This window comes from Pholcus phalangioides, unplaced genomic scaffold (assembly GCF_987345545.1).
Source record: "Pholcus phalangioides strain wild (caught in Gottingen) unplaced genomic scaffold, Ppha-v1.0 ptg000017l_1, whole genome shotgun sequence".
NCBI lineage: Eukaryota > Metazoa > Arthropoda > Arachnida > Araneae > Pholcidae > Pholcus > Pholcus phalangioides.
The window spans coordinates 54470273-54484798 of NW_028301610.1; the positions used below are offsets into that span (position 1 = coordinate 54470273).

Consider the following 14526-nt stretch of genomic DNA (forward strand, 5'->3'; position numbering starts at 1 on the left):
TTGGGAGAACCTTTTCTAGAGATCAGTATGAAAGAGACTTTCTTAAGTTAGTGCTCGAAAATTTTTTGTATCAGCATGTATCAGAAGCCACTAGGAGTACTGCTATTTTGAATTTGGTTCTTACTAGTTCTGAGGATCATGTTCAACATGTTTCGGTGAGGGATGAGTTTTCTACCAGTGGTCATCGTCTTCATCAGAAAGGGAGAAAAAGTTTGAATAGCCCACAGGTGGGAAAGCTATAAATCTGCTTCTGATTATAGCCTACATTTATCAGGATAATTTTAATTAAAAAAAAATTCATATATCATACATATAAACACTCCACAATATCTAAACCTTTATTTATTTTCAATGCCTTTAAGTAACATTTTATTTAAACACCTATCTAACGTGAATATCACAATAAAAAGCCTGATGATGATTAATTGAATAATAAGGGATGTTATTTTAAACTATCATAATTTTTTTTTCTTTTTTTAACAATACGTAGATGTCAATTTATTGAAATTCGAATTGAATTCAAACAATTCAATTTAAAAAGTACTGCATTATTTTTTGTCATCCCTATAATCTGTATTTCTATTTTATGATACAACAATAAACTCAAATAAAGAAAATTAATTATAGGCTAATTCATTCAATTTCATTAAAAGTTTTTCTAGTTTTGGAACATAAATTATGTGGGAAAAACTTACACACACACAAACCAACATATCATTTCCATGTCCGGTTTTGCAATATTCCATGTTTTTGCCAACAGAAAAATGTAGACTAAGCACACCAACCTTGTACTAAAAACTTAGACCCAAATGTAAACTATGTGAAAATATTCAAACATGCCAGCCAAATATATGCGACTGACCATAGACATAAGATTAATGGTTATTATATATCTATGCGACTGAACCATAGTCGTCTTTCTTATTGGTGATTATATGGCCTTTGGCGGTGATCATCCTGTGGGCATTATGAAAGCTTCATCGAATCGTCATACATATGTACGGACATTTAACACCACGGGTTACCAATCTAGAATACTTGTTGTCCTGTCTTCTTGCGATATGTCCAGCCCATTTTCATTTTAAACATTTAATTCTTTCCATAATATCATATACCTTTGTGTGGTTCCTTATCCAATTGATTCGTTTTCTGTCTCTCCCTGTGATGCCTAGCAAACATCTTTCCATGCTCCTTTGTGTCGTCGGTAGCATTTGTATTCTCTTACTTGTAAGTGTCCATGTTTCAGCTTCATAAGTCAGCGCTGGTAGCACACACATACACACACACACTGGTTAAACACTTTTCTTTTTAGTCATAATGGCATGTGACTCTTCAGAATTACACCGCTTTTGCCAAAAGTGCTCCATCTAATCCTGATCCTTCTGTTTATTTTATAAATGACTCCGTTGTCCATGGTAATTTCTTGTCCCAGGTATACATAGCTTTCTACTTCTTCTATCTATGTGTTGTTGAGCAAGATTGTCCTCTTGAACGCAAAGGGGTTGAACATAACTTCAGACTTTTGCAGATTCATTTTCAAGCCCACCTGAATACTTGCCTTCGCCAGTTCTTCTATCATTTCTTCTAATTCATCTGGATTACTGCTGATAACAACAATGTCGTCAGCAAAACGCAAATGTTTGAGAAATTCTCCATATATTTTAATTTCTCTCTCATCTCAATCCAGTTTACTGAATACTTCTTCTAAAACAGTGGTAATAATTTTTGGTGAGATAGTATCACCCTGTCTGACTCCTTTCCCAAGTTTAATCTTTGTTTTTCCTTTATCCAAACGAATCGATGATGTATGCAACACTCCATAGGAACTTGACCCTAAGGGCTCAAGCCACGTAAGCTGCTGCCGATTGCAAAAGCATAAGCTGATACAGGTTGTTTCTCGAACGGGGGGGGGGGGGGGGGGAGAGAGAAAGTGATTGTCCCTATTGCTCTCTTCTCTGTATCCCCACCCCCGCCTTTGACCCACTTTACGAGGTCACCTAAGTCCTCAGTAACATTCAATGCAATCCATCCCAGCATACGCTCTTGCGGGTCGTATATATGGATCACTGGAAACCCTAGACTCCCCCCTTCTATGTTTCTGTTGTATCGGAGTTCCTTCAGCACCTACAATGAAAATTTTCAAACAAGCTCCACTCCAAATGCACATTGAAAATGCGTCCTGCGAATGAAAAACTACTGAACACATTAGTGATCGATATTAAGCCATGTGCACAACAGCTGCATTGTTTTGCAAAGCGCTGCAATACATAGCAATAGTGGGCTCAAAACAGAGCAAAAGAGATGAACAACGTTGAAAAAAGCGAGGCATAAGTCTGTGCTCAGATGGCAAATTGTCACAAGTCACTTTTTTAAGATTTTGAGTTACCGCAATTTTAAGATTCAAGATGTTATGAAAAATCATTAAGTTGTTTTACATGAGCAAATGTGTTAGGAATGTTTGAAAAAAATAATTGACTATTACTTGCAGTTACTGTAAGTAATAAAAAAATATTGTTGTAACATAATGTAATAACAGCTGTTTTCCAGCTGTATCTTGACTTACATTTTGTCATCTTCTGTTTTTTCAGTTTTTGCACATCTTCCTGTTGTAGAGTAATATTTTAGAAAGTTAATAGGTTTTAGAGGCTTAATAAGTTGAATGGTTCCAATTCTGACAGTCAATGCCACATTCATCCACGCAAGGAAGCACAGTAAGGAGCCTGAGAGGGCCCCCACTGTCCCTCGGGACTCAAGATAATTCTCAATTTTTTTTTGTTTTTCACACTATAAATTCACTAATACCGGGCTTGTGAAAAATCTGACCTGGGCCCGCTGAAGATCTCAGCTTAGGGGCTTTACTGCAGGATGTGGGGCCACTAGACCAGTGGTTCTCAACCTTTCTAATCCCGGATTACGGTTGATTCATATTTCTTGATGAAGGCCCGACCATACACATCATGATTAATGGGAAATAAATGGGTAAAAATGAAGCAATAAACCACTCACAGCCCGGTTTGCATAGGCAGAGATAGACTTGAAAGTCTGGGGGAAACACCATGATTGCTGAGGAATGGGGCATGATATCAATTCATATGTACGCAAATACATTAGATCAGTCGGCTTTACCTTTGGCACTGGATGGGGTGATACCCCAGTATCTCCGCCCATACCGGTTTGGCAGATGTCAAGGTTCGGTGGTTGAGAAACACTGCATTAGACCAACCAAGAGCCCTTCCCAAGGATGGATTTCAAATATTCCTTTTCCTATTCACATTTTTCGAAGTCCGATATTAGACACTTGTTATTTGCTCTATCGTCATGCTTTGGTGTTGGTCTAGATTGCAAGCTTGTCACCGTGTTCCAATGGTTCTCTTTTGTCAGCTGGCTCCCTTGCATAATTGTTCATGAGCGGCTCCCCAAAAAGGTCGCCAGATATTTTTGCATGTAAAAGAACCACTTTAAAGCATAAATAGGTGCACAAATCAATATTTTCAGCTTGCCTCAATGAAAAAAAATGTGTAAAAAAAAATTTGATGATAATTAAAAATATAACTTTCTTCCTTTGCAGGGGGGGGGGGGGGTTATTGGTGCATTTTCACCTGGCCACTGCAAGGATTGGGCAGACAGGGCTGCAGCCCTAAGGCCTAGGACAATCACCATCAGTGTTTGCTTTTTCATGCTACAGAGCCCCCGCCATCCAATCCGTGAAAACTAAGCTTGCAGACTCCCAAAAGATCCAACAGTCCTGCTCCATAATGAAGGGGGAAGTCTACAGAAAACAAATACTGTTCCCAAGAGGACTCCCATCTTCCGTGACTACTACTTCACCAAACACCAACTCTGGCCATATCGCTATATTGCAATTTACTGCCATTAGTGAGATGGGCTGGAAACAAAGGAGCTGTCTATCGGTAGTCGCCTCGAGTTCGTTAGGGAAAATATCTTATCGATATCCTCCCTTGGGTTCGAACCCGGGACCCTGACAACAACCTTCACGATGGTAGACGAGCATCTTACCACCATGCCACTCGGGCACCATCTTCCGTGACTGTCAACCCCCTCTAGCAATTACCATGTGATCCTGAGAGCACTGCTTTAGGGGAATATTATTGCAGATGTTCAAAGGTCCCGGCAAGCAAAGAAAGAAAAGTTATTTTTTGTTCACCCAGGCTAAATAGCTCTTTTGCCTCACCCATATAATGTCTGCCCTGATGTAGGGTGACTACACATTGACATTGTTCTTTTCTGTTGCTACTCACCCACCCATCCATCGCTCCCTCCAGGGCAAAAAAAAAAGAGTAAACATACCTGAGAGAGAGAGAAGAAAAAAATATTGAATGTTACACCTTCTCCAAAGCCTAGATTTTAGGGGGAAAAAACTCAAAAAAAAATCTCTGGAGAATCATAAAAAAATCATCAACCTTCACTTCCAATTCTGTGACTTCTTCTGGACATCTGTGACCTTTTTCTCATTTTGTGACTTTTCCGGGATTTCGTGACTTTTCCATGATGGTAGACACCCTGACTTCGTGAATTGGCCAGCCAAAGCCTGAATCATTTCTGAAAATTGGACTTAGGACAAACCTCTCAGCCGTTAAACGAATTCCTTACGCTTTGGCAGTAACATATATACAGTAAAACTCCTTCATGCTATAGCGCCCTGATGTCATGCCAACCCAGCTGAGTGCCAGAAATTTTCAGTGAACAAATCTTCCATTTATAGAGGTTACATGTGTTAAACCATGGTTCGATATAACACCACACACACACACACACACATTATAGTACCAAAATTCAGCAAAATAAATAGTGCCGTTAAATTTAGGTTCAACTGTAGTTGTAATCATGAGAGTAACTACACACATTTTATACATTTCAACAAACATGATGTAAATTTTTATGATCACATGTATCAATACCAGAAAGAAACAATCATTTCCTCAATGTACTACGTATTCACAGAATTTCTTGGTTGAATAGAATAAAAAAAAGTGCTGATGATGTGTTGCTATTTAAATCTGGTATAGCTGGATGTTCATTAATATTATAAGCAAGGTTCATTAACATTCTCTATGGAAATCAGAGATCATTTATGAATGTGGTAACTGAGGTGGTTATAACCAAGTTTGACTTAGCATATTTATCAGCTCAATTTTTTTTTTCTGATTTCATAAAATAACAGTTATGATATCCTATAAAACATTTAATGCAAATATACTTACTTTTATTAACTCTAGGTAAAGCAACAGAGATGCAAATAGTGTATGAATAGCATTCTAAAATCTTGTAGAATTTAGACTGCAAGAAAGGTTTTTGTGAATCTTCTGCATCTTGGTATTCGATATAGACCTGCAAAAAATATTCCAATAACGTATTAATATAAAAGTAAAATGTATTTATTAAAACAAAAATATGTGACGGTATTGTAACAAACACTATGATAACGAAGTTTCATACTTAACAAAACACCTTCCCATATCCCCTGGATTACATATTGCTTACCTATGCTATTTTGATTGCTTATAATGGGAAAACTAATTTGGGGAAGTATGCATAAGAATAAATAAAATTTTCAACTGGTTTCAGATCCAACAGTTATTTCTTAAATTGAGCATTTCCTAAACTTATCTACAAGTTTTCTAATCTGCAAATACTTTGCTGCAATGCATTGCAACAATCTATAATGCTCTCTTTCCTCCTGGAAGACATTCATGAAAACATTCTTAGTATTACTAAACTAGTCATAAGTCTCTTGGGACATTTTTGAGGTATATATAAAATCCTCTTTGCACAAGCTTTGTCTAGCGCACGCACACACACAGGTGTAAGGGCTTTTCTTAAGAATGCAACCACCAAAACAACACATATCTGTACTTGCCTCAGATAGTAGTTGCTGTGGTATCATCATGTATGAAAATGTCTAAGCACAAAACGGCATTACTTAAATTTCATTCTCGTCTTGGCCGCAGTAGGGATTGGATGTGTTTTTATCACTCTGCTAGACAGCCAATAGCTATACTACTAGCCGGGACCATTGCAGAAGGATTACTGAGGGATTATCTGTGGTGTCAGTGTGCCTTTTCGTGATTTGCTTTGTTCTTGTGAGATTTCTTTAGCGTATTTATTTTTTTAGTCAAAACTCTTCCAAGTTTTCTTCTTTTTTCTAGATTGTGTGCTTATTATTAACTTTAGGTTGATTTTGCCACCAGGTTTTCAGGACAGCCATTTTTGGATTTGTAAGATAAGGGTTTCACTGTGTATTTTCGATCAATATTTCACTTTTTTCTCGCGCTTCATTTCATTTTCATTGTACTTTTGCCTGATTTTTCTTACGTTGTTTCTTTGTTGATAGTAAATTTTTTTTGTGTGAGTGCTCCTATAGAAGGGAAGATCTGGTTCTTTATTTACTACCATTTTGGTGTTTTTTCTGCTTCTTTGATATAATTTTGTGAGGTTTTTGGGCTTTAGTGTTAGCAAACAGTCTATACTTTTTCCCGGATTTTCTCAGTCATTTTTATTATTTTGCTTCAGGCCTAATTGTTTAGTGTTAGGAAATAAGATAGCTAATACTAATAAGCATAAATTGTATTTTGTATCTTAAAATTTTTCGAGGGAAGGTGTTAAATTATATATATGAAATGAAGCTATCGATTTCTTCTTCGTGATTATATTTAGCACTATATTTTACTTTATTTTTTCATATAATCTTTTACGTACATTTTGCGCTGTAATATTATATTGTTAACTTTAATTAATATCTTCTTTTTAATTTTCTCACAGGTTTATATTGTAATGTATCTTAGGTTATTTTAATTTGTTGTTATCAATTCTCTTTCTCTTACTTTTAAAAGTGATGTTTATTTCGCTTCTTATCTGTTACATATTTTTAAGTAAGTCTATTTAAAGTCAAAGCCGTATATATCTCAGAGAATTTAGAGTTACTTGTATGGCAATGAGACAGTTATTATGGTTGATGTTATGGAGAATAAATAGTATTGATCTCTAAAGATGTCTCTCTATGGTCTCTCTTGTGCTTATTTGATAGATACAAAATAGAACATGGTGGCAGCACTAAAAGAAAGAAAAAATGTTTGCTGAAAAGATGCAACAACTCTCTTACTGAAAGAAGTTTTTCCATCGACAGAAAAAGAAAAAAAAATCTGATTACCACCATGTTCTCTGATAACTGGGATTAGGCCTCCCAGCATGTTGATGTTTGACTCAGAATTAGTTTCTAACTGGAAAATATTCATACAGAAATCGAAGAACGATTCGCTTTTGACTAGATTACAGGATCAAACTGATGAATATCAAGTTGTGTTGCTCTTACATACGCTAGGTGATGAAGCTCTTAAACATTATAATGTGTTCCATTTCGATACTGATGAGGATGAAAGAACTGTAGCAGACATCATAAGTAAGTTTGATGAATACATCGTCGGTGAGACGAATGAAATATCTGAGAGATACGTCTTAAACAAGAAAATGAACCTTTTGACACTTTCCTTACTGCAATAAGGATGCTGATAAAAACTTGTGGTTACTGTGAAACTTGCAAGGACTCCCTACTTCATGACAGAATCATATTCAGTGTGAAAGATATGCAATTGCAAGAGAACTGTTACTGCGAGAGGTCACTGACTTTTTGGAGAAGTGCATTGACATGCGCCAAGCATCGGAGTATGCACCTGTTAAAAGTAAACAATTTCATCCAGATGTTATTCATAAAGCTATAGCCGCAACAGGTACCAAAATTCCTGTTAAAAATTCTGGAGCTTGATTGTGTAATTTCTGTGGAAAAACATCCATTCAAGAAAGAACTTTGTCCAGCATGGGGTCAAGTCTGTGCCCGATGTAAGTCTAGAAATCACTTTGCTAAGCAGTGTACGAGAAGTTCTATGAGAGAACACAGGGTACATGGTCTGGATAATGATTAGGATGAAGAAAAAAACGAGTGAAATTTGGGTAAATATTATTAAAGCTAAGCAGTCTCGTGATGTTAAATGTCATATGCTAGTGAATGATAAGTGAAATTTCAAATTGCCACAGGAGCTTCTATCAATGCGAGTGGTATAGATACCTCTCATCAGACCTGGAAGATGTGGAATGGAAGTATAATAAAGCCATTAGGAGTACACAGTGAACATCCGATGAATCCAAAAAATTGTAAGAATTTCAATGATTGTTGAAAATTATACACGTAGTCATTAATTGGATATTCTGCAGCAGTACAAATGAACTTGATTTAAGAATTTGATAGATAAGCAGGAATTTCAATGAGTTCATGAAATGAAATCTGTACCTGATAGTTTTGAGATGTTGTTTACCAATTGTTTAGGTACTTTGCCAGAAACTGTTAGTCTCAAAACTGATGAAGTGCTATTGTTCTCACTGTTATGAATACTCCACGAGTGAAATAGCTTTGAGAGAAAAGCTACAACATGAACTTGTGAGGTTAACGAATAGCGGTGGTATAAAGAAAGTGACCAGGCCAACAGAATGGGTAAGCAATATAGTCATGGTCGAGAAATCAAATGGTACTGAGATTGTGTTTGAATCCCATGAGCTCAATAAAGCTCTGAAAAGACTGCATTTTGTAATGCAAAGTTTAGATGAAGCACATATTCCACACCAGCTAAGTAACGCAAATTTTTTTAGCAAAATAGATTTGAAAGATGAATACTGGTATGTAAAGTTAGATGAGCCTAGTAGCATGCTAACAACTTTTCAAACTCCTTTTGGATGATGCTGATGGATGAGATTGTATTTTGGACTGAAAGTATCATCAGAAGTGTTTCAGATGAAGATGCAAGACACTTTTGGCAATCTTCCAGGTCTTATAAACATTGCTGACGACATTGATGTATATGGAAAAGACAAGAAGGAACATGATGAAAATTTAAGGAAGTTCATCTATCGATGTAAAGAGCTGGGTGTGAAGCGAAATGGAGACAAATTTGAGAATAAGTACAATGAGATCACTTTTATGGATCACAATATCTCTGCTAATGGAATTCGCCCGGATCCTGAAAAAATTAAAGCTGTGCTGGAGATGAAACACCATCTAATGTAGATGAATTACAACGATTTCTAGGAATGTGCAACTACAGGATAAAGTTCATACCTAGTTATGCTGATATCGCAGAGTAATTGAAAAATCTTTTGAAACAAGATGTTGAATGAAACTGGGGTAAAGCCCAAAGTGATGCTGTCAACAAATTGAAAATCTAATGACAGAAACACCTACTCTGCAACTTTTTGACTCAAAAAGTCTATACAGATCAAATGTGATGCCAGCCAATATGGTCTAGGTGCTGTGCTGATGCAAGAATCTGCAGTCATTGCTAATGCAAGTCATGCATTTAGTTCTGCAGAAAAGAACTAGGTGTAAATTGAAAAGAAATGTTAGCTGTGACATGGAGTCTGGACAAATTCCATCATTATGTATATGGAAGGGAAGTGACTGTATTTTCTGATCACAAACCTCTAGAGGCAATCAAAAAGAAGCCACTCTCCACCAAGCTCCTAAAAGATTGCAAACTATGTTATTGAAAACTCAGAAGTACAACTCTGAGCTCATCTAAAAATATGGAAAGGAAATTTCTATTCCTGATACATTATCAAGAGCTCCAATAGAAAGTCAGTCTCAAGAAGATGAAGTTAAAGTCATTGTAAGTATGATTAAAGCATTACTTATAAAAGAGATGTTTAGAAGAGATTATTCAGCAGTCCAAAGAGGATGAAAAAATAATAGCCTTGAAAAATGCTATTCAAAATAGATGGCCATTGCAGAAAGATGACATTGTTCCTATTTTAAGACCATATTATGAATACAAAGATGAGCTTGGAATCACTAATGGTGTGGTGGTGTGAGGAAAAAGAATTGTGATACCAAAGGTGTTGAGACAAGACATGGAGAAAATTCATACACAGGTCATCAAGTAATCAAGGCTTGGTTAAAGAGAGCACGAGAACTATTTTTCTGGTCTGCAATGTCATAGAAACTAAGACAATATATTGGTAACTGTTCGACGTGCCTATCGTATAGTGACAAACCTCCTCAAGATCCCATTAAATGTCATGATGTTCCAGACAGACTGTGACAAAAGTTGGGAACTGATATCTTCATGCTGAAAGATAGGCGTTATTTGCAGACCCTGCAGCGCACCTATTTTTCCTATTTTTTAGAAATGCCGTCCTATTTTCCTAATTTCGTCGCGTCGTCCTATTTTATCCCACAGTTCTTATTTTATCCCTTCCTTCTTTTGTTTACAGTCAATATCTTACTACAAAAATTCAGAGAAACCGCAAAATGTCACTGCTTTCCATCCCTTTTTGACGTGTTTTATTCCCATCACAACTCACTATTGAAAAGATGGGGAAAAAGAAAGAAATTTTTCCAGTTCCACTAGAGCAGGGGACGACGACAAGCGTATCTTTTCGCCCCCACGCCATATAGTCAAAGTACTAAAAAAAGAAGTCCAGTGGGGAAAGTGAATTTGTTTGGGAGATCGGTTGCCGTAAATAAGAAGGCAAAGAAGGGGGAGGGGTAGGGACAGGCTCTCTGTCCACACACAAGAGAGATTACATAAGAGACAAGGTTTCTCTCCCGGTATTATCTGGATCATTTCGCTTTAGCAGAAATGTGTTACATAATCACGCTACGCATTTGTTTTCCAAATATGGCGCATCAGATCAGGGCGGCTATATTGTACTATATGGCCCTGGGGTCAGCTACTCTATCGGCTGCATGCTCCGGTTTGAAGGGAAGGGAAAGAGAACACAACAAAAATGAAGAGAAGATCGGTGAAATGAGCGGCACACGATGCAATAAACTCCTCCAGAAGCAATCCGCCAATCATGCCCGATGTAAAGCGCTGTCATGAGACGTATTGCACTCTGTGGGAACTGCTTTTCTTATTGGTGAGTGAACGGTGTGTTGCGCTGGGTAATTCACATTGCACGCAGCATAGAAAACCTGCTCCTAGGAAAACCCGGCTTTACGGAACAGAGCCCGAGCCACGTTTGGTTTTGGGGGGGGGGGGGGTTAACCGATTTGCTGCTCGCTAAACCCAGTTTTTTTATAACAGGAAATAACTTTTGGGTGTCTATGTTCGCTGAGTCATTCAAGTATTACTTCAGCATCGATGGTGGGGTAGGGGGTTCTGATTTGCTGACTTTTGATGAAGTGGGGGGGAGGGGCTGTTAGGATGATGCTTACTTCATCATCCACCCTTTATAAAAACATGAAATATTTTTAATGGCATCTCTTACTCGCTGCCCAAAAACGAGTAAAACTTCGATAGTTTGTGGGCACCTGAACTAACATTCTCCCTATTGAGTGCCCTACAGAGCCACTTTAGTGATCTCTAAATACTTAGCGGATCGAAGTGCTCTGGACCTGTGCCACGTGTCCTACAAGTGATCCGTGATTATGCCGCGGATCACTTAAGTAATCTGGGAATGGGCCGCGGATAACTTGAGTGATGTAGAACCGCACTGGTGGCAGCATCAGTGCTCTAAAACTGTGCCACATGTCATTCAAGGGATCGCTAAATGTGCCACGGATCACTTAAATGGTTTGGAATTGTCACAGGTCACTTAAGAGATCTGTGAATGTGCAGCTTGGTTAATTTTTATAAAATTAGGTTTGAGAGGGACAGGCCACATTTGGTCCGCACAGGCTAAGTGTTTACCGTGGGTCAAGGGTTACCTATGGGCTTGGACGTAGGGTCGCAATGAATTTCTTAAAAAGAAATTTTTTTTGAGTTCCTAGCCTTCAAATAGTATTGAAATAAACAAAAATTCATTGTAATAAGATATTTTCTTTCGAAATTTTAATTCTTAAAAAAATATATTTTTCGGTTGAAAAATATATTTTTGATCGTCTGGGTTGGGGAGGAGGGGAGAAGGACTACAAGATCCCCCTCCCACGTACATCTCTGATCCCACCACTATGCGTTAGGAGGTAGGGGACGCTGACGAAATTTTGCTGAAAGGGGGAGGGTCAGAGTTTTGCTGACTTTTCCTAAGAAGGGGGAAAAGGGGTCAAAAATCGCTAAAAATTTGCTGACGTTATACTTGAACGGCCCCTTATTTCAAGCATGTGCTCAACCCACGGCCTAAATGTGGCTTGCTTCAAGTGGCCCCGGTACACTTAAAGGTAAATTAAGTGGCACACGGCACATTCTTACCTCATTTAAATGACTCGCGACATATTTCACGATCATTCAAGCGGCTCAAGCTGCATTCTTACTTCAATTAAGTGGCCCGCTGCACATTTACAGACCACACAAATAATCTGCAGCGCCGTTCTAGATCGCTTAATTAAGTGGCCTGCAACACGGTTTCAAATCAATGAAGTGGCCCCACACTCTTCGAAAGGTTGATTCTTGTAATGTGCCACGAGTCATTCAGATGGTCTGAAAGTGTGCCGCAGGCCGCTTGAGTCATCTGTAAATGTGTCACAACTTGAGTGGTCTAGAAATGTGTCAAGAGCGTCACTAAAATAATCTATAAAAAAATGCATTGAGCCACTTAAAGTGTTAATGTATTGCAGATCATTAGGTGATCTGTGTGCTGCAAGCCACTCAAGTGATCTGTACATGTGTCTCCAGCCACTTACAGTAATCTGCAACTGAATTGATCATTTTGATAATTTTTGTAGCACCCCGGTAGACTGGGACCTACAATTTATTGCCGATTCCGAACAGCAGGCTTGTTTTTTATACTCGTTGAGAGGTTGGTGCGCTAACCCCTCGATGGGGGACTCCCTCAGATGCCAGATGCCAGTGAAAGAGACTACGGAGCAGCGGTGTACCTCAGAGTCTGGTTCAGGGACCATATTTCTGTGAACTTGATTGCTTCCAAAAGCAGAGTTGCGCCACTGAAGAACCTTTCTCTAATGAGGTTGGAGTTACTCGGAGCACTGCTCGCGGCAAGATTGACCTGTGAGATTGAGAAAGTTGTGAGAAGGAAAAGACCATGTAAGACCTACTTCTATTCTGATTCACAGATCGTATTGCTGTGCATAAAGGGTTCAGTAAAAAGATTGAAACCATTCGTGGCAAACCGTGTGAACGAAATCCAAACTTTGACAGAAAAATGCTGTTGGTTCCACTGCCCTGGGAAAGACAACCCAGCCGATTTGGTTACCAGAGGCATCAGTGTTGACACTCTTTTGCACAGCAACAGATGGTGGACTGGACCGAGATTCTTGATGGGAGAAGAGCTTGCTTATGAGGACTCACCACCTGTGGTTACCAAATTGTTTGAAAGTGAGTACTCCAAAGAACTCAAAAAAGATTCGAACAGTAATTTTGAGGACACTATAACTTGTCTTTGACTCTAACTACCAAGAGTTCTCTCATTGAATATATCTTAAAAATCAACAGTAGTTACGTCACAATATTATGTATATTGAGTTTTGTATTAAGATTTGCCTATAATTTGAGATCTTGTGAAAAACGAGCAGGTAACTTAATGAGACCGGAAATACAATTTTCTGAAAATCTCCTGATAAAAATCATTCAAGGGTTGGAGTTTAAATAAGAAATTGTAAGGTTTAAGAGGGGAGAGGCTCTAAAGGGTGACTCCAAGTTAGCTTCCTTGAACTGTTCCCTAGATGATGATGGTATTTTGAGGGTTGGTGGAAGACTTCAGAATTCTGATCTAAAAATGCCAACAGTAAATTTCCCATGTTACTGCCATCCAACCATCCTCTCACTATGATCATATTGGGATACTACCATTTAAAATATTTGCACATTGGTGCACAGCGTTATTATATCATGTGAGACAAAAGTTTTGGCCAATCAATGGTAGAAATCTTTGTAGGAAGTTAGTACATGAGTGTCTTATTTGTTTCAAAAACAAGCCTGTAATGCAAAGTCAACTTATGAGTAGTTTACCAATCACTCAATGGAGTACTGCCAGGATCACGGAAATGTTCCATGGCAACGATAGAAAGATAAGAGTTGTAAATATATGTTTGCCAGTGGCAAAATTTTGAAAAGAAGTGTGAGAAATATTTGTGTTTTACCTATATCGAGTAAGAATTATTTTTGCATTTGTGTATAACATGTTCTAATGTATTTGCATTGTATATTCATTTCATTCACTTATTCAGTATTCTTAATTTTTATTGCGTTATTCATTCTAATTCGAAAATTTTGTAATTGAAGACATATTGTATAATTGAAATTATGTAATTTCAATCGGCGGGAGTGTTAAGACTGCCAAGCTGCGCCATGCGCCAAAACCCTCCCACTGCGTGGGAGTAGAGGAGAGTTGCTGCCTTAGCACGAGAGAAGGAGCATGGGCGTTCCGTCGCTCTCTTCAGTTTTGTTCTAATAGCGTAAGAATAAAGTATGTTAAGTTTTCAAAGCCTTCTTCAGATACAGTCCACTTGCTACAGCAGAGTGAAAACAACTCCATACAACTAAATACAAATACAACTACAAAGCCACAATAGGCAGAATGCCCACAAAGGTGGTTAGAAAAAGCTACTCATAAAAAATATAGATG

General features: G+C 38.0%; 1 protein-coding gene across 1 annotated transcript in view; it reads right to left on the bottom strand.

The window, feature by feature from the left end:
• Positions 1–14526, bottom strand: part of Usp47 (ubiquitin specific protease 47) — a 507668-nt gene that overhangs the window by 163610 nt on the left and 329532 nt on the right. The window contains exon 23 of the mRNA XM_089246367.1: positions 5223–5349. Within this exon, the coding sequence (XP_089102493.1) occupies positions 5223–5349 (127 nt within the window). The remainder of the gene's footprint in view (positions 1–5222; positions 5350–14526) is intronic.